This window comes from Piliocolobus tephrosceles, chromosome 10, assembly GCF_002776525.5.
Source record: "Piliocolobus tephrosceles isolate RC106 chromosome 10, ASM277652v3, whole genome shotgun sequence".
NCBI lineage: Eukaryota > Metazoa > Chordata > Mammalia > Primates > Cercopithecidae > Piliocolobus > Piliocolobus tephrosceles.
In genome coordinates, this window is record NC_045443.1 from 19,210,784 (window position 1) to 19,231,908 (window position 21,125).

The 21,125-nt window shown below is 39.9% G+C and overlaps 1 protein-coding gene across 7 annotated transcripts in view; it reads left to right on the top strand.

Annotated features, from left to right (window-relative positions):
* Positions 1-3,721: 3,721 nt before the first annotated feature.
* The window catches only part of PLEKHA5 (pleckstrin homology domain containing A5), a 258,282-nt gene continuing 240,878 nt past the window's right edge, over positions 3,722-21,125 (top strand). For 6 of the 7 annotated variants that reach the window (XR_002734540.1, XM_023226165.2, XM_023226158.2 and 3 more), the window contains exons 1-3: positions 3,722-3,931; positions 4,096-4,175; positions 6,409-6,466. Coding sequence is in view for 5 of the 7 variants with exons in the window: in XM_023226165.2 (XP_023081933.1) it covers positions 3,843-3,931; positions 4,096-4,175; positions 6,409-6,466 (227 nt within the window). In the remaining 2 variants the exon portion in view is untranslated. Of the gene's footprint in view, positions 3,932-4,095; positions 4,176-6,408; positions 6,467-21,125 lie in introns of those variants that run through there. The other variant, XM_023226160.2, reaches the window with a different exon arrangement.

Genomic DNA, 21,125 nt, shown 5'->3' on the forward strand with positions numbered 1-21,125 from the left:
GCCCACCACCACGCCCGGAGAATTTTTTATATTTTTAGTGGAGACGGGGTTTCACCATGTTAGCCAGCATGGTCTTGATCTCCTGACCTCGTGATCCACCCGCCTCGGCCCTCCAAAGTGCTAGGATTACAGGCGTGAGCCTCCGCGCCCGGCCAACAAGACTTATTTTGTAACTACAGGCATACCTAGGAGATACTGCTGGTTCATTTCTAGACCACCACAATAAAGTGAACATAGCAATAAAGTGAGTCACACAATTTTGTTGGTTTCCTAGTGCATGTATTAGTTATATTTATACTATACTGTAATCCATTAAGTGTGCAATAACATTATGGCTAAAAAATGTACATGCCTTAATTTTAAAAATACTTTAGCCAGGCATGGTGGCTCACACCTGTAATCCTAGCACTTTGAAAGGCCAATGTGGGTGGATCACCTGAGGTCAGGAGTTCGAGATCAATCTGGCCAACGTGGTGAAACAAAAATTAGCTAGGCATAGTGATGCGCACCTGTAATCCCAGCTACTAGGGAGGCTGAGACAGGAGAATTGCCCTGAGCCGGGGAGACCGAGGTTGCAGTGAGCTGAAATCACGCCACTGCACTCCAGCCTGGGCAAGTGCAGGAGTGAGGCTCCATTTCAAAAAAAAAAAAAAAATTTAATGGTTAAAAAATGCTAATGGATCATCTGAGTCTCCAGCAAGTCTTAAGCTTTTCGCTAGTGGATCTTGCCTCAATGTTGTTGATGGCTGCTGACCAGTCAGGCTAGTATTGATGCAGGTAAGAGCGGTTGTTGCAGTTTCTTAAAGACAATAATGAAGTTTGCTGCATCGATGGACCCTTCCTTCCATGAAGGATTTCTCTGTAGCATGTGATACTGTTTGACAGGATTTTACACACAGTATAATTTTCTTTCAAAATTGGAATCAATCCTTTCAAACCCTGCCAGTATTCTATCGACTAAGTTTATATAATACTCTAAACCATTTGTTGTCATTTCAACAATGTTTACAGTATCTTCACCAGGAATAGATTCCATCTCAAGAAATCACTCCTCATCCCTTCAAATTTTACCGTGAGATTGTGGCAATACAGCCCCATCTTCAGGCTCTACTTCTAGTTCTCTTGCTATTTCCACATTTCTAGTTACTGCCTCCACTGAAGTCTTGAACCCCTCAAACTCATCCATGAGGGTTGGAATCAACTTCTTCCAAACTCCTGATAATGTTGATCTTTTGACTTCCTCCCTTAAGTCACAAATGTCCTTGATGGCATCCAGAATGATGAATTTTTTCAATTTACTTTTTCCACATCCATCCAAGGACCTAGCATCTATGGCAGCTATAGTCTTATGAAATGTACTTTCTACATAATAAGACTTGAAAGTCACAATGACTCTTTGATTCATGAACTGCAGAATGCATGTTGACTTAGCCAGCATGAAAACAACATTAATCTCCTTGTATGTCTCCAGGAGAACTCTTGGGTAAGCAGGTACACTGTCAATGAACAGAAATATTTTGAAAGGAATCATTTTTTCTTTTCTTTTCTTTTTTCTTTTTTTTTTTTTGAGCAGTAGGTCTCAACAGTGGACTAAAAATGTTCAGTAAGTCATGACAGATGTGCTGTCATCTAGGCTTTGTTGTTCCATTTATAGTGCACAGAAAGAGTATATTTAGCATAATTTTTAAGGGCCTTAGAATTTTTGGAATGGTCAGTGAGAATTGGCTTCAACCTAAAGTCACCAGCTGCATTATCTCCTAACAAAAGAGTCAGCCTGCCCTTTGAAGCCAGGCATTGACTTTTCCTCTCTAGCAATGAAAGTCCTAGATGGCATCTTCTTCCAATAGTAGGCTGTTTTGTCTACAGTGAAAATATGTTTAGTGTAGGCACCTTCAATGATCTTAACTAGATTTTCCAGATAACTTGCTGCAGCTTCTACATCATCATTTGCTGCTTCATCTTGTACTATTGCGTTATGGAGATGGTGTCTTTCCTTAAATCCCTGCTAGCTTCAACCTTTTCTTCAGCAGCTTCCTCAGCTCTCTCAACTTTCATAAGATTGAAGAGAGTTAGAGCCTTGCTCTGGATTAGGCTTTGGCTAAAGGGAATGTTGTAGCTGGGTTGATCTTCTCCCCAGACCACTAAAATTTTCTCCCTATCTGCAATGAGGCTGTTTTGTTTTCTTAAAATTCTTGTGTTCACTAGAGTAGCATTTTCAAATTCTTTCAAGACCTTTTCCTTTGCATTCCCAACTTGTCTAATCATTTGACACAAGGCTGAGCTTTTGGCCTCTCTTGGCTGTTGATACATCTAAGCTTAATCATTTCTAGCTTCTGATTTAAAGTAAGGGACATGCAACTCTTCCTTTCACTTGGTCACTTAGAGGGCATTGTAGGGTTACTGGTTGGCCTAATTTCAATATTAGGCCATTATTATTAGTGTTTCATCTCAGGGAATATGGAGGCCCAAGATGAAGCAGAGAGGCAGAGGAACAGTGGTCAGTGGAGCAGTCAGAACACACACATTTATTAAGATCCCTGTCTTACATGGGCTCAGTTCATGGTGCCCTCAAAACAATTCCAACAGTAACATCAAAGATCACTGATTACAGATCACTATAACAGGTACAATAATGAAAAAGTTTGGAAGATTGCAAGAATTACCAAAATGTGCCACAAAGACACGCAGTGAGCAAACGCTGTTGAAAAACGGTGCTAGGACTTGCTTAATGCAGAGTTGCCACAAACCTTCGATTTGTAAGACATGAAACACCTGCAAACAGCAATAAAGTGAATCACAATAAAACAAAGTAGGCTTGTACAGCAAGGAGGTTATACAAATATACTTTTGAAATCCTACAGCCAGTTTGAATCCAGGCTTTGGCAGTTATTAGTATGACTGGGCAAACTACTGTGTTTTTAAACTTCATTTTTCCTATCTGTAAAATGGGGATTTTTATAGATTGTTTACATATACATATATATACAGTTGTTGTGAAGATTTAAAAATGTACACCGTCACAAGGACTCCGTAAAATAAGCTATTATTGTAATCTATTGGAGACAGGGGGACGTAAAAATCCACACCGATATTAAGTGAATCTTTAAAAACAAGTAGCAGAAAAAGCAGAGTTTTTATTTTATAAGATATGACTTAAGGGGCCTAGGAAGAGAAAAAACTTGTTTTGTCAAGTCTAAATCCAGTTTTATTTCATGGGGCCATGTATGACGTCCAACCTTTGATATCTGGCACACAACAAACAAACAGGAAAAGCCTTTCGTGTGCTTTAATAAAAACAGCTTTCCATTTTAAAACGATAAATACATTGGAAAAATCTGTTGGCTCTCCAACAGCTCTTATAAAACAAAGCTCAGACGCTGTGTTTTTGTTGTTTGAAAGAGAAATCAGGGGCGCGGGCATTATTAGGCTCCCTTTGATCGCGCCCTGGGATGGGAAGCCTTCAGGCAAAGCCCTGGGGGCAAGACGAGTTTTTTTTTTTTAATCGATCCCGGAACCTTCGCGCGGCGGAGGGGGCGGGCACGCGGGAGGGGCCCGAGGGAGGGGTCTGGGGCGCGGCGCTGCTTGCCCATCCCCCGAGCGCGCGGCGGGGCAGCCGGCCGGCGGCCGCGGGGATGCGGAGGGGCGGTGACGGGGGCCGGACCCTGCCGGGGCGGCGGGGCGGGCACCGCCCGAGGGGGTAGGGCGCACGCGGGGGCGCGCCGGGCCGGGGAGGCGCGCTCCGGCCGCGCTCGCTCCGCGCTCCCTTTGCTCGCTCGTTCCCTCCTCCCTCGGCAGCCGCGGCGGCAGCAGGAGAAGGCGGCGGCGGCGGCTGGGGATCAGACATGGCGGCGGATCTGAACCTGGAGTGGATCTCCCTGCCCCGGTCCTGGACTTACGGGATCACCAGGGGCGGCCGAGTCTTCTTCATCAAGTAAAGAGCCGGGGACGACACGGGGGCCCCGCGGGGCGGGGGAGGGCAGGAGGCGAGCGGCTGGCGAGATGGGGGAGAGCCTGGGTCTGTACCCCTGCAGCCCCTCGGCTCGCCGCCGCGTCCCCTCTCACGCACCGTGTCTGCCCCTTCTCTCACCCCTGCAGCGAGGAGGCCAAGAGCACCACCTGGCTGCACCCCGTCACCGGCGAGGCCGTGGTCACCGGACACCGGCGGCAGAGCACAGGTAACACCGGGCCCGAACGGAGTTGGGCTCCGCCTGGAGGAGGCGGCAGAGCCTGGGCCGCCCGGCTCCCAGCAACCTGCCCGGTGCCGCGGGCCCCGGGAAGCTGGCGAGGCGGGGCGGAGGCCGGGAGGGGGCGGCCGCAGGTAGAAGGGCCACGGGGACTCGGCCGCCGGGAGTTCTCTCCAGTCTCGGGGCGCCTCTTTCTTCTCAGCCTTTCATCATAACTTGGAGACGGCGCCCTCTTCCTGCGCCCTCTCCCCAATCCCAGCCTAGACGACCCTCGCGCCCCTGGAGTGGCGACGCTTCTATCCCTGAAACCTGGAGTCCTGAGTTTTTCCTCCGCGGCCGCTACTCACTCCCCGGTCACCCCCAGCTGCCGTCTTGCCCCTCAGCTACCTTTAGGCAGTCCTTGCCCACTCCCCTCCCTGCAGCCCCAGACCCTGCTCGCCCGCCGGTATAACGTAACCACATCCTCCCCCTCCTCCCGGGAGCGCTGCCTCCTGCGGTGCAGCTTCCTCCTGCTCTTAGGTGGGACTTGTGGGTAGGTGGCTGATGAAGGAGGAGGAGAGGAGTTCGGGGGTGCTGCGATCCGCTCTGTGACAGGGAGCGGCTCGGGAAACGCTTGGCGCGTTCCCTCCTGCCACAGGAGGAGCAGCCGGAGCCGGAGGAGGCGTTCGCAGCCTCAGTTGTTGGCGATCCGGATCTAAAGTCCCCGCCAGCCGCAAGGAGATTGCACAGACTGCCAGGAGGCGGTGGGCGTGCGAGGGGGTGTCCCGTGTGTGGGCACCGGGCCCTGTTTGGAGGGGGTCCGTGGGGAAGCGGCTCTCTCGGGTGGCTTTGGGAGCTTGTTTGAATGCTAAGTGTGAGTGGAGCTGGAAAAGGCTCCTCGTAGTTTCTGTGCTGGTCTGGGTTTCTTTTATCATTTCTTTGTTTACATTTGTGAAACTTGTTTGTCTTTGAAATGTAACATGTGTTCTCTTACTGGGGTTTGAGAGCAGTTTGGGTCGAAGGCAAGGCCAGTGTCAGCAGTCCTCAGAGCTGGCCTCTGGGGTACACTCTCTCCGACTCTGACATTCCATGAATCTGTTGAAGTTGCCAGGATATTGAACAAACCTGCTTCTCTGTGAAATGCTGGAATTCACTGAAGTGACTAATGTCTCCAAATTTGCAAAAAGGTGGAGGAAGAAAGGAAAGGCTGGTGTAGCAAGCATGATGAGGTTACATTTTTAAGGCATTTCTGACTAATACACCGTCATGTTTCTCAATTTCCCGATGCAGGTTTTTGCTTCAACATACCTTTCTGGTGTTTTACACGCATATTCCAACTTTGATGGCCTCTTTGCTTTTATGGATAATAACGGATTTATTTCATTAAAGACGGTATTTCATTAAAGACCAGATTAAATAATTATCCTATGGAAATATGTGTGATATAAATATGTGTCCTAGTTACCCTCACATATTTGATAACATTCACGCCACAGAAAAATTTTATTCTCTTACGTGATTTCACTTTTTTTTTTTTTCTGGTTTGGTTTACTTTGCTTGGACTCTGTGGTTTTGTACACACATCAGTTGTTTTTACTTCCAAGAGGTATTTTGATGAAATCCAAACAACTTGTCATTAATAAATAATATGTAGCACATAATGATACCATTGTTCACCTGAATTATTCCCAACTTTACTACTTGAAACTTCACGTCTCTTAGTCAAATTTTTAGAAACAAACACGAAAGTATTCGGTGCCATTTCTTTTCCACTAATTAAGTACTTAGGAACTTCTGCATTCTCTTCGGTGACACTTCCTAGATGGATTCATTTGTGTAACTGAAAAAAATGATCTTAAGTAGACACGGTATACTCAAGAAGAGGCAGGCGTTGCCTGTTATGCACAGTTTTGGTTTTTTGCTAGTCATTCATGAGTGTTTCACCTGGGATTAGAAGGCCTCCCTTTGCTTTCTTGGATGCCAGAACATAGTTCCTCTCCACCCTAATATATTACAATGTGTACTCAGGTCAGATAATCTCTAATATTGTGGACGTTCTTCTGATGGCTTTAAATTTAAATTGCTATTTTTCAAAAAGTGATATCTACTATTGGCAGCTCAACACTTTTTTTTGTTAGTAATCTACTTAAAACAGCTACTAAATGAAAATGAATAATTAAAATCGATTGAGACTTATTTTGCTATCATTGAAGTAATACTAATTGTAATATATGTATTGTTTTAGATTTGCCTACTGGCTGGGAAGAAGCATATACTTTTGAAGGTGCAAGATACTATATAAAGTGAGTTTTTTGACTTCCTTTTTTTCTTTTGTAAGTAGATGCTGTGATTACTCCTCAGCTGAATAGTTGTATGCTCAGTCTTGATCATGATTTTCTAAGGTTTGTCATATAATGGTGACTGTATTCTTTATTTTGTATAGTATTGGAATTTTGAGAGAAAAAATGGCACTGTTAGTTTTCTAATGTTATTTGCCTGGAATATTCATCGATTCATTGATTTGGAAATTAGATCATTTATGGCCACTTTTAAAAATCATTTTGTATCTTTTTCAGTTTTTTCTTTTGGAATAGTCCAGCTTCATCAGAATATGACTACAATTACTTTTTTTTTTTTTTTTTTTGGTGCTTCTGTGTATATTCCTGCGTAGTAGAGGATTATACTCTTTGGTCATTAGCTATGTGGTACTTAAAGTTTTGATCTTTGGTTATCTGTGTTAAAAGATTACAAACAAAAAAAAATCTTTGAGTTACGTGAACATCTTTTTTTTTTTTAAGTGAACCTTGTTTATATATATTTTAACCAGGGCTGTTTACAGGCAGCAAAAGTGATGTAAACCTAGGCACAATTTGGTAAACAATGGTGGTCAGGGAGTAAAAATAGAAATAATTACTGAATATTTCGTGAGCATATATTGGAGAATTGTTTGTATTTTTGCTTCAGTTTATTTAAATATGTCTAAAGTCAAGATGTTTTATTGATATGTTTGTTTAAAAAAGGCTTTTAATAGAGCTTGAGAGAAAAGATGCCCAGTCAGTCCCAACCTCAAAACCAGTTCTTTAGAATATTAAACTAATCTCTGTTCAAACTTAATAACTTAGTACTACTTGGAGACAAATACAAAGCTGGAGGTCAACATCATGTAGGAAAAATTTTAATCCCCCAAGGAAAAATGTAGGTGGTTTTTGTCTTTTTGTTTTTATATTAGAAACTGTTTACCTAAGAGCTTGTTTTTGTTGTTTAACCTTGTTTGTTGTTTAATTTTAATAAACCGAGACATGAAAGAGAATGCTGAAATACCAAACTTGGTTAAGATTTTGATTGTTTATTAACAATAACAGATACCTAGCTAAAGTTACCTTTATTTCATTGAGCCTAGAAAGTTATTTTTACTATGACATTTTTAAGATCATGTTATATACTTCCAGTAAATTATAATTACCTGTATGGTTCTTTAATCTTTTAGAAAGATACTTATATAAAACATCAAGGGCTTTTTATAAGTATTAGGAATGCTTGCTTTTGGATGTAGAAATAGAGAAAACAGAAGATACAGGAATGGAATAGTTTCATGGTATAGTCCTTCTGTGAATATTTTTGGGTGAAATCTTTTATTTGGAGCTTATACTATACATTATTAGAAGGCCTAAAAAAATACTTGAGTGAAATGCAGTCATCACATATTTTTCTATTGGCTATTTCCGTCCTAAATTAAAGTGAGTTGGTATTGCCACGAAAAGGGATGCTTCTTTTTTTGTCAAGCTAGTAGTATGATATTTGTGAAGAAAAACAGTTTTTTCATTTCAGGTAATTTATTCAATGTAATTTTGACTACTGTACATTAAGCCTAGCTCATCTTATAAAAACAGAGGTAACATTTGAATTTTCAATAAAATTTTAATTTCTTTGCGTGCATTCTTGGATGAATGTTTATTTGACAGTACAAAATCTTACTCTGTGTGGGCTGAGTATGTATGTTTTAATTTAGAACTAAGCTGTTAGGAAGACACTGAGTGAGTTTCTTTTGTTTTACGAGCCGTTTTGATTAGGTTTTCTTTTATGTTTAAACAAATTAGAAATTTATTTGAGTGCCATGTCTAATGCCTAAGTAGGTTTATCTGGAAGATTAAGACTGTATTAAGAAAGCTGTAATAATTTTACTTTAAAGACATTTTTAAACTTGTAGGTTTTAATCACTTTGGTATTCATAGGCAATAATTGTGTCCAAAAGTAGCAATAAATAATTTATATTATGAAAATAATTTCTCCTAAAATTGAGCATAGTATAGCATATCACTCATTAAACTTTAAAAAAAATAACCATTGACAAATATATAATGTACTGAATGTTAGGTGCTACTGCTTTATTTTTCTGGGTTATGTCAGAAGATTAATTTCTGTTAAGATTAGTTAAATCCCTAATGTACGCTGTAATTTCCTAGAAACTTTTTACTTGTTTGTATTGTTGCTTATCATTCTAATAGGATAGAGGTACTACTTTTATCTTAAACTTTACAACTTAGAGTCCCTTCACATACATTATTCGTTCATGAAGTAGTCAAAATTACTACTTCCATTGTCACACACATAATAAAATAGCAGAAATGCCTTTGGAACTTATAGTTTGCAAAGACAGCAGGGTGAGAAACCCCAGGAACATAAACTATATTTAGAATATTCAGAGTGGAGGAAAAGATAGGAGTCTAAAGTAGCAAAGTGCTTAGTGTTGGTGGCTATAGTTTTTCATTGTCGTTTCTTTCTCAGATGAAGACAGGTGGTTACTGACCAAATTGTATGTAAAGGAGGTTACAGGGTTATCGGGGTGGATTTTGTTCACATGGGAAGTGGAAAGACAGGAAGGCCAATCAAAGACATGTCAGCCCTTTGACTATTCCTGATCCTGTGTTCTGGAAAGTTCTTACAGCAAGAAGGGAGACCTAAAGAATTTGAATTGTTTCTACTTCCGTTCTGAAGTGAAATACGTGTAACTCTTAAATTGTTCCTCTCTTGAACAAATGTTGGTCAACAAATGTTGGTCGGTGTTAAAAATGGCAGGTTACCAGAAAGAATTTATCTCTGGATTATATTTTGCTATTGACAATTGCATCTCTGTAGGTGGTAAGAGAAGGAGAAGATTGTAGTGGGGAAGTCATAGGAACTGGACTGTGGTCTTACCTACTTATCGACTTTGTAGCTCAGTCTTCACATCTTTAAATTAGGCTACCTGGAAAAGACAACCTCTAAATTCCGTTTCTAAATTTCTTTGAATTTTATCCTGTTCTGGGATTTATAATATTCTGGAAAACAGGGAACTCACAGTTCCACGAAGAGATGATGCTGGAAGTATGAAAAGCTAGGTTTTCTATCCTTCTTACCTATTTTATCCTCTCTCTTTAAGCTTCGAGTAGACAACTACAGATAAGTATGAAGTATGTAGTGCCAGAGTTGTGTGTACTTTCTTCTGCTGCTTTTTGTGCTTATTTTGTATACATATCTTCATGTAAACAGATAGTATTGCTATTGTCAACAAAGGACCTGATCCGAGTAAGAGTTGTATAGGTTTGAGTTAGATAATCAGTTTATTTTATACACTTTGAAATTCATTCTTTAATTCAAGTTTGCAGCTAGATTAAAAAAATACGTAATATAGAGAATATATTTTCCTTTACATCCATTTGGCCAAAAAACAGTAAAATATGAAAAATCTTGTTTATTTATTTTTTTTTTTGAGAGGGGTTTCACTCTGTCGTCCAGGCTGGAGTGCAGGGGCTCCATCACAACACACTGTAGCCTCGACCTCCTGGGCTTAAGTGATTCTCCCACCTCAGCCTCACGAGTAACTGGGACCACAAGTGTGTACCACCATGCCTGGCTAATTTTACTGACTGATTGATTGATTGAGACAGGGTCTTCCTATGTTGCCCAGCATGATCTTGAACTCCTAGGCTCATGCAGTCCTCCTGCCTTGGTCCCCCAAAATGTTGGGATTACAGGCATGAGCCATGGTGCCTGGCCAGAAATCCCAAGATATTTAATTCTTTTTTTCTGAGTAAAGTAATTTTTCTGTGTACCTTAAGCTAGCCGGCCTCTTAATTATGTTACTGTGTGTTTGTGTGTGTGAATACATAGACAGTTTGAGTTTGATTATTGAATTTCCATATTGTTTTTATAACTTAATTTATGGTGTTATCTTTATGAAGAATGCTGAAAATTAACATGAAGTGAATTTTATAATTTATGCGGTGTGGCTTTAAATATTCCGTATTTTTAACTAGAAAGCAAATAACTTAGCCCATAAAGCACAGAAGAAAATCTTACACATTTGAGTTATACAGCTTTCTGCTTACTCCTTGATCATATTGCTTAATGATTCTGTAATGACAGGCCATAGTAACTTAAAATGGTTGTGTTATTTACTATTCCTTTGTGCTTCAAAGTTTTAATATGGTTAACTTAGAGTGCCAAGTAAATCTTAAGGCTCTCTGAATAGTGAGAAACTTTATTCTGATTATTTAAAGGTCATTGTAGGATTGGGGATCAAAACAATATTTGCAGGGTATAAAATAGTATGCAAATTTTGTAAGGTTATGTTTTCATACTGCTTTTTTTTAACTTAAAATTCTAAGTTCTGGAAATTGAACTTAGATATGCAAACAGAGCATGAGGTTTTGTTTCAATATCTGCAATAGATGAATCTAATGTATGCTAATTCCAAACTTACCAAAACTAGGGTTGCAAGTGAGAAGAAAAATCTGTTTCTTCAGATTTTCACAATTCAAAATATGAATGAAGATGGGGAATCTAGCATAACTGCCATAAAAAACATTAGAATATATTAACTATATATTTGATACTTAAAGTTGTTTTATACTTTACTTTTTTTTTTTTTGGAGACGGAGTTTCATTCTTGTTGCCCAAGCTGGCATGATCTCAGCTCACTACAACCTCCACCTCCCAGGTTCAAGCAATTCTCCTGCCTCAGCCTCCCAAGTAGCTGGGATTACAGTGCCTGCCACCACGCCTGGCTAATTTTTTGTATTTTTAGTGGAGACGGGGTTTCACCATGTTGGCCAAGCTGATCTCAAACTCCTAACGTCAAGTGATCCTCCCACCTCAGCCTCCCAAAGTGATGGGATTACCACTACGCCTGGCCAAAAACTGTTTTGTACTTTCTATAATATTATAACCAAATGTTGATTACTAGAGCTACATAAGGCTTTAGAACATTTTGTGGGCATTATATTTCTTTTCCATATTTATAACAAAAGAGCTTTGGGCTGTTTTTTTTTTTTTTTTTTGAGACGGAGTCTTGCTCTGTCGCCCAGGCTGGAGTGCGGTGGCCGGATCTCAGCTCACTGCAAGCTCCGCCTCCCGGGTTTACGCCATTCTCCTGCCTCAGCCTCCCAAGTAGCTGGGACTACAGGCGCCCGCCACCTCGCCCGGCTAATTTTTTGTATTTTTAGTAGAGACGGGGTTTCATTGTGTTAGCCAGGATGGTCTTGATCTCCTGACCTCGTGATCCACCCGCCTCGGCCTCCCAAAGTGCTGGGATTACAGGCTTGAGCCACCGCGCCCGGCCATGGGCTGTTAATATGTGATTCCTTACATGTATGAAGCACTTTATGCTGATTCATTAGGTATAAAACAACTAGGAACTATGATCTCAGCTTTCAAGGAGTTTGTAGTGTAGAGAGATATGCAGTATATTAAAACAGAGAGGTGGTGTGGGGAACATAGACTTATTTAGTGCTATGCACTTCAGCATCGCATTAAACTCCTATAGTCCTCGCAGTAGCTTTTTTGTTGTTGTTGTCTCTTTCCTTTTCAAGTTGGGGTGCCAGGACTTCCAGCCTCAGTAGACTTTGTCATGGAATTCTTTTTTATTTTAGCCCCAGGACCACTGCTCAGGGCCAGGTTTGCTCAATTTCCTCCTTGTATTTCCTGTGATAATAGTATAATGCCCAGCATCTAGTCAGCCTCTAAAGAAGTGGTATCTGGGATGATAATGATGCTGGCTCCTGGTTATTTAAGGAGTTAATCAAGATGGAGAAAGAAGAGTCCCCACAACTCAAGTGGTTGCATTTTAAGAACACTTTCTGGATTTGTCCAGGGATTTTTTTCTTCCCTAATCTGTATAAACCCCTTTGTTTCTTCTTATTCTCAAAGCTGGCCTATATTTAGGAAGCAGAAGGAAGTGATCTATACAAAAAGAAAGTATTCAAGAGTTGAATAGTTGACGGCCTGGAGACAGGGCTTACATAGGACCTGTCTGTCCTATACAAGATGGAATTTCTTTGTATTTGTTAGCAGATGCTGTTTTCTTGTGACCTTTTTTTTTTTTTTTTTTAAATAACAGATAAATATAAGATGAAGTTAAGGGTGAAAAGTTATATGTATATGCAAGTTAGAGTTAAAGGTATAAAAAGATGATACTAGGCAGTGGCTCATGCCTGTAATACCAGCACCTTGGGAGGCCAAGGTGGGCGGATCACTTGAAGTCAGGAGTTTGAGACCAACCTGGCCAACATGGTGAAACCCCGTCTCTACTAAAAATACAAAAATTAGCCAGGCGTGGTGGCGGGCACCTGTAGTCCCAGCTACTTGGGAGACTGAGGCAGGAGAATCGCTTGAACCCAGGAGGCAGAGGTTGCAGTGAGCCGAGATCACACCACTGCACTCCAGCCTGGGTGACAGAGTAAGAGTCTGTCTCAAACAAACAAACAAACAAAAACAAAACAAAAATAATAATAATGATGCTGGTTTGAGTCGTGAGAATTCAGAGGAGGAAGAGGCAGCCTTGGCTGGGCTGTCCTGGAAAGACTTGAAGAGGTGGGAGTTGAGCTAGGCCTGAGGGTATGGATGGGACTCACTTTCAGATGGGTTGATAAGACTGGCAGGATACATTCATGGGGGTGGGCACATGTATAATATGTGAATATGTGTAATGAGTAATGCTAACTATGCTTGTTAGTGATGGTTCTGTAGAAAATGCTAGGATGATGGAAGGTGAGTCTAGGAATGCTATTTGGAACCATACTGTGTCTGGGCTTTGAATGTCAGGCTGAGGTTTTTATTTTCTGGGCAAGCCTTTGCAGATGTATTCCAGTATAGCGTTAATTATACAACATGAAAGTTTTTAGGGAGATTTTCATATAGGTAGCATGGATTGGACTGGAGCAAACCTGGGAATCAAGGAGAGCATTTCTGAGTCTGTTGCCATAATTGGGTAGTTACTTGAACCAAGTTTGTGGCAGCGGGAATGGAAAGAGGCCATTGATCAAAGATGTTAAAGAGGAGTTGACAGGCCTTAGGAGTCTTGCTGAGCAAGGAGGTTAACAGAAAAAAGAGGTCAAAAGCTACTCAAAGCCTTTGTGTCTGAACGGCTACAAGAATGATGATGAGACCCTTGACCGGAATAAAGGAGTAGGTGTGGGAGGGGGAGCCCCAGGTTAATGATGGTTTGGTTTTTGAGCTGCTTGAGAGGACATAGCATTTTAGGTGGCTAAAATCCGACTTTCACAAAGGACTCCTGACATTATCTTCTTACTCCCCTCATAAAAAGCAAACACAACCCACTCCCTTATCCTGTCTCAGCTACCTAAATGACTACCTATTTATAGATTCAGGCTGGGAATTTCATATTCATCCATCTAATTATTCATTCAACAAATGCTTATTGAATATTTTCTGTGTGCTAAGTGCTTTAAGCTTTATGAATGAAACAGACATGGACACTACTCTTAAGAACTTTATCGTTGAATTAGTGGGGGAGCTAGTAATAAAATGATCATACAGATATATAAGATAGACTGTGATAAATGCTATGAAGAATATCTAATGTTTTGATTACATACATTGAAAGGCCTTAGCCCATTGTGGGGGTTACTGGGAGAGGCGTTTCTCGCAGTTAAGCTCTGAACCCCTACAGGGTGGATCAGAATAGAGCAGTGTAAAGTCACTGGAAAGATGAAGAATAAATAGCCTCCTGGTCTTGAGATTGGACCACAACCTAAGTGAAAGCATTGCCATATCTAAAGAGAGAGTTGGGGGATGGGGCTGGTATGGTATGGCAATTTATACGAAGGAGAAAGCTGCTGCAGAAGCTGCTCTTCATCATCCACTAGATAACAACGTTTAGCCAACTGATTTTAATGATTATCTGAGTCCCAGTGGCAAGGTCTTCCAATTAGTCACTTACTCATGTATTCTTTCAATTCTCTTGAATACATTTTGAACTCCTAGTTGTGTGCCTTAGTGATTAGTATATATCAGTAAATGAAATAAACCAAAAAATTCTGCACGTCTGGGGAGTGGGATGATGGGGGAGAGAATGTCAGATAAAGTAAACAATAAATAAGTACATTTTATAGTATGTTAGACTACACATAAATCCTCTAAGGAAAAAGTCTACTTTTTAAGTCTACTTTGGTTTCAAGAAAACAAGGAAATATTATATTACCGAAGTCTGTACTATCGTGATTAGTATGCAAGAAGTGAATGTAGACTAAATTTTAAAATACTGAAATCAGTGGGTCCAGTAGAAACCCAAAAGAAATAAAGTGGTCCTCATGAGGTACAGATGATAGACATTTCAGAGCCACTGTGGGAACATCTTGGCCACTAAGGAATGTCCTCTGAACTACTTAGGAATTCTCCAAAGTAGCCAGGAAGCCACCCACACCCAAGAGAATCTTTCGGACTCTTAGTTCTCCGAAGGCAGAGATAGTCTTATACTGTAGCCATCTTTATGCTTCCAGTGCCTGGAACGTAATAGACAATTAGGTGTTTGAAATGAAGCTCTAAAACAAATCGTAAGAAAAGCAAGCCTCTTTACCTAAATCTGAACATCCCAGGGCATTTTTTTCTTCTCTTTTGTCATCTAGTCACAACTCTTATTGTTGTAAACGTCACTGACCCAAAGCCAACTAGTATAAGCAAAAAGCAAACTATTTCTTTTTTTTTTTGAAGACAGTCTCTGTTGCCCAGGCTGGAGTGCAATGACTCAATCTCGGCTCACTGCAACCTCTGCCTCTTGGGTTCAAGTGATTCTCCTGCTTCAGCCTCCCGAGTAGCTGGAATTACAGGTGCCTGCCACTACACCCGGCTAATTTTTTTGTATTTTTAGTAGAGATGGGAGTTTCACCATGTTTTGCCAGGCTGATCTCCAACTCCTGAGCTCAGGTGATCCACCTGCCTCAGCCTTCTAAAGTGCTGGGATTATATTATAGGCATAAGCCACCGTGCCCAGCCAGGAAACTGTTTTCACACTAATTTCAAGAGTGATGCAAGTAAATTCTTCAAGTCTCTTCCTCACCTGCTTCCCCCCCCCCCACAGAAAGCTTCTCTTTAACCAGAAAAATGGTTACATGCTGCCCCAAATTATACTCATTTAGCTTTTTAACCTAAAATGTAAGTTTTTTTCTCTAGTTGCAAATAAAAAAATCTTGGACAAGGACTTTTGACTACCTTGGATCACATGCCTGTTCCTAGAATAGATATTGGCCTGCTAGTCTTCAGTCATTGTCTGTCCTTAGCTAGAGCCAAGGCCCTAATATTGGCAAGCCATCCAGAAACATAAAGTTAGAGAGGAAGGCCCAGTTCATCACTAGAAGTCAAGATGTAAAAGACTGAAGAACAGAGGTCTTCTTATAATACAGTGTAAAATGCCTAAAGGCCAGGGAGACAATGAATCTGAGCATCTGTAAACTTCTGAGAAAAGAAGTAATGGTACCAGTGATATTCAAGGAAACCTTTTGCCTTGTGTTGCGGAAGGAATAGTTGAAGTTGTTCAGGATGGTTCAGGCCAGGACCAGGGAGGATTAAGAGAAAGTGCTGAATTTTGAGGAAGAATGAATAGAAGCCAATCTTAGATTGGCTGTCCTGAGCAAGTGAGTTTGAAGAAACCAATTTAGCGCAAGTGGCAGTAGAACTTCACTGTGGTGGAAACCTTACCCTGCTAGGTGAGGCCAGGGATTCTCTTTGGTGCTTCTGAAATTACTGATCACTTGAAGAGTAATTCCTAAACAGTGTCAGTGCCTGAGTAATGTTGCCAGTGCTTGCTTGCTATGATGCTGTCTACCTGGGGAGTGGTTTTTGTTCCCTATCCTTTCCAGGTAACTTGGATTCTTTACATATATTGTTTCTTTGAATACATATGCGCTAAAAATGTTTGCCTCTGAGGTGAAAATTCCAAATTTTGCTAAAGTGGTTGAAGTTGCATATTGTTCAATGTTAAGGCCAGGTGCAGTGGCTCACACCTGTAATCCCAACACTTTGTGAGGCCGAGGCAGGAGGATTCTTTGAAGTCAGGAGTTCAAGACCAGCCTGCGCAACATAGTGTGACCCCTGATCTCTACCAAAAAAAATTTTTTTTTAATTAACTGGTCATGGTGGTGTACCCCTGTAGTCCTGGTTACACAGGAGGGTGAGGCAGAAGGATTGCTTGAGCCCAGGAACTCAAAGCTGAGGTGAGCTATGATCATGCCACTGCACTTCAGTCTGGGCAACTGAGCGAGACACCATCTCTAAAACAATTTTTTTCAAAGTTATTCAACATAAAATATAAAACTCAGTAAAATAGGGCAGTATGACAAAATTTTGAAAAGAAATAAAGAAGTCCTTGCCCAATTTTCACAATATAAAGAAATTATGTAACATGTTAAAATTAATGTGAATTTTTTCTCTGGAAAATTCATCCGTATTTATTTTGAAAAAGCGATTCTGTTCTATCACAATATAGATATAGTCTGATAGCAATAGCTTTTTAGTGTATATATGTAAGGTGTACATGTTTTGATGTACATAATGAAATGATTACAGTAGTCAAGCACATTAACCTATCCACCTATAATCTACTCGATCAGCAAATTTCCAGTATCCAATACATTATCTCAGTCCTCTACTGTAGTCTCTAAATTTATTCGTCCTCTATAACTGCAACTCTACTCATTTTGATCTCCATATTCCCATCCCCCCTCATTTCTACTCTTATTTTTATGTATTTTACTTTAAAATTTTTTTTTAGCTTCCACATGTAAGATCATGCAGTGTTTTTCTTTCTGTCTGGTTTATTTCACTTAACGTAATGTCCTCCAGTTCTATCTATGTTGTCACAAAAGGCAAGGTCTTATTTTTTACAAGAATGTTATGAATAATATTCCATTATATTTTCTTTATCCATTCATCTCTTGATGGACATGTAGGTTGTTATTACCTTCTTTTAGCTATTGTCAGTAATGCTGCAGTGAACATGGGAGCGCCGATGTTCCTATGAGGTGGCAATTTCATTTCTTTTGGGTATACACCCAGAAGTGGGATTGTAGATCATATATGGTAGTTCTTTTTTTAATTTCTTGAGGAACCTCCATACTGTTTGCCATAATGGCGGTACTATTTTATGTTCCTACCAATGATGTACAAGGATTTTCTTTTTTTTTTTTTTTTGAGACGGAGTCTTGCTGTGTCTCCTGGGCTGGAGTGCAGTGGCCGGATCTCAGCTCACTGCAAGCTCCGCCTCTCGGGTTTTACGCCATTCTCCTGCCTCAGCCTCCGGAGTAGCTGGGACTATAGGCGCCCGCCACCTCGCCCGGCTAGTTTTTTGTATTTTTAGTAGAGACGGGGTTTCACCGTGTTAGCCAGGATGGTCTCGATCTCCTGACCTCATGATCCGCCCGTCTCGGCCTCCCAAAGTGCTGGGATTACAGGCTTGAGCCACCGCGCCCGGCCAGGATTTTCTTTTTTCTGCATCTTGCAGGCACTTGCTTGATGGCATTTTTTTTAAAGTTAGTAAAGAAATACCACAGAATGATTCTGAATCAAATAATAAAAGTGTACGTTTAGTGTATATGCTTCTTTTTAACCTGTTTTATAATGGTAAGTTTTTTTTTCTTATAGAAGCAATTCATTTTTATTATAGAACATTTGGAAAATACTAAAGAGTATAAAGATAGAGTAAATAAAAATCATTCACAGTCCTGTTATGCAGAGAGAATTTCTACTAATATTTTGGCAGGTTTGCATAATTACATATGCAAACCTTATTGTGTACAATTATATGCATACATGCTGCACATATAATTATGTATTGTATATGCATAATATATGCATGTATTATATACAATTACACATGCAATTATGCACAATTATGTATGTGGCACATATGCGCATATTATGCATATATAATGTTTCACATTGACAGTTATATTTTTTTAAAGATTTGAGTCTTATTGCTATTAATAATACTGTGTCAAATCCTGTTTTCATTAGCTGTATTAGTATCCTTATATCATTATATATTTATTCAGTAGAAGATTTTTAATAACTATGATGTTCTGTCTTAGGAATACATGGTATTTAGTCCTCCACTTCCAGGTGGCTTTGTTGTTTGTGAGTTTTTGCTGTGAGAAAAATTTTTATATGAATACTCTTGAATGCATGTCTATTTTATAGAATTGGAATTGAGAAAATACATGAACTTTTTAGATGGTTCATTACTTAACATTTGCCAAATTGCCCTTTAGAAAATTTGTGCAGATTTGTTCTCACTTGAGAACATATGAGAATGTATGAAAGTGCCTTCATTTCTCCATAACTGCAATAAGTGCTTCTGATTGAATAGATGAAATTTAAAAGGTAACTGATAGAGAGTCTGTGTGGATTATTACTAGAGATTCAGATGGTTTGAAACACAGATTAGTCCTTCAGTTATGCATGTCTACATAAACAACTACCCCAGAACTCAGTGGCTTAAAACAATGATGACTTCTAATTTCTCACTTTTCTTTGAGTTGACTAGGCTCAGCTCTGCTGGTCTTCAGTTCCATGCAGTATAACTGAGGTCATGGGTCTGGAACAAACACCAGCGTCTCTCCTCGTGGCCTCTCATCCGTTAGTCTGTCTCAAGTTTTCTTTATGGCTTCTAAGAGGAATTATCCTAGGAGAACAGACCACAGTTTTCAGGCACTTATAAAACTTCTGCTTGTATCATGCTTGCCCATGTGGTCCTGGTTGATGTAAGTCAAAGTCAGAAGTGGGAGGAGAGCTGCACAGGGGTGCAAATACACGGAGTGTGGGACGTAATGTAATGGACAACCAGAGATGATAAATAACTTTCAGCTAGCGTTGCAACTCTGTTTAGTGATAGCTGTTTGAAGTACTGTATTCAGAAGAATTTGGAGACCAACTTCTGGATCAGTGGGAAAGCATATTTTGATAAGCTAGTGACATATACAGGGATTTAGGTTAGGAAGTGGATATACTGGTGTATTTACCATTACTAATTTAATATCTGTTAATTTTATCATAAAGTCACAAACTTAGAAAATCAAAGTTAGTTATGAACTTGAATGCTAGCCCAAATATTTTAAAACCATTTGAATACCTGAGTAAACTGACTCTTAAACTTCAGTTTATCTCAGTTTCACATTGACAGTTAATATAGTTGGTAGTAAAAGATATAAATAATTGGTATCTTAAGGCTAGATTACTTTGCACAATACCCATGTTTTACACCAGGACTGCTGTTTCCCACTGATGAATGACACAACTGTAGCAGAGTTCAAACATGAGGATCAAAGTACCTATGCTAGTGATCGAGATAGTAGTGCCTTGGGTTATATGAGTGTGTAGACAGATATCTCACATACGTATGTATTTTGGTGAGGGGTGTGTCTGAGAGAGAGAGAGGAGGGAGAGAGACCGATTTTATGTGCTTGACTGAACTGTCAATTTGACTTTTGGATTAACTCTGATTATTAGGAGTTATTGTCAGTGGCAGTATTTGGATAAGAGTAACACTATAGCCCTCTGCCTTCCAGGAGGACTTATAGGAAGATATTCCTACTCCTTGACGCAGTAGTGTGAAGTCCTCTTTATGATTTTTCCCTTCTACCCCATACTTTGCTCCCCACGAGGTTATAAGTATCACTAGTTGAGGGTCCATTCTTCTACTCTTCCTTCTCTGCATGTACATACTTTTATATATACATAAATTTTTTAACAAAAATGGAATTGTCCTATATGTACTCTTCTTTAACTTTTTGTGTAGTAAATATCTTAGGTCTTTTCATAGTACTGGTTAAAGGTCAGTACCATTCTTTCAATAACTGTAAAACATGCCTTAATGGTTTTGTTATACTCCTGTTGTTGGACATTGAAGTTTTTTCCTATTTCCGCCCCCCCCCCCCACCCCATTCCTAGAAGTGTGATAGTGAACAAATTTAAACATAATCTTTGTGTTCACATGCAAATATTTTTATAAAATAGTTGTTAGATGTGGAATTGTTGAAATAGGCTGTATTTATAGTTTAGCTTTGGTAAGTTGTAGTAAGATCCTGCTAAACCCCATAAGTGGAGTTCAAAAAACTGGAAATGCTTAAATGCATAATTGTAAGATTGAAAAGTAATATTTTTTAATAAGTCTGTAGAGCTGCAAAAAACCTACAAAAGTAATAATATGACAGATTGTGCAAAACTGCATAATAACTCAAAAAGCCCCAAATGACAATACATTCACTTCTTAAACTCCTTTGAGAATTAGGGTTGGCCAAATCATGTGAGACATTTGCCAATCACATTCAGATTAATTTCTCGTTTTCCTATTTGGTTTACTGTTAGGCAACTTTCTTCCAAAAAGTCTTATTTATTTATCCTTACTTGTCTCCTTGCCAGCACTTGGTATTACTGTAGTTAAGTTTTGGCTAGTCCAATGGGCAAAAATGGTATCTTGTTGTCTGAATTTACATGCTCCTGATTTCAGCCATGCGTGGCATCTTTTTCCATATTTATTGCCCATTTGAATCTCTTCTGTAAATTTCCTGTTTCATATATTTTCTGTGTTTTTCTATTGAGTTATTTTTCTTAGTGATTTATGTTAGGTATTTATTTGTATTTTTGATGTCTAAGGCCAGTTAGCTTAGTAGACATCTCGAAAATATTTTGGTT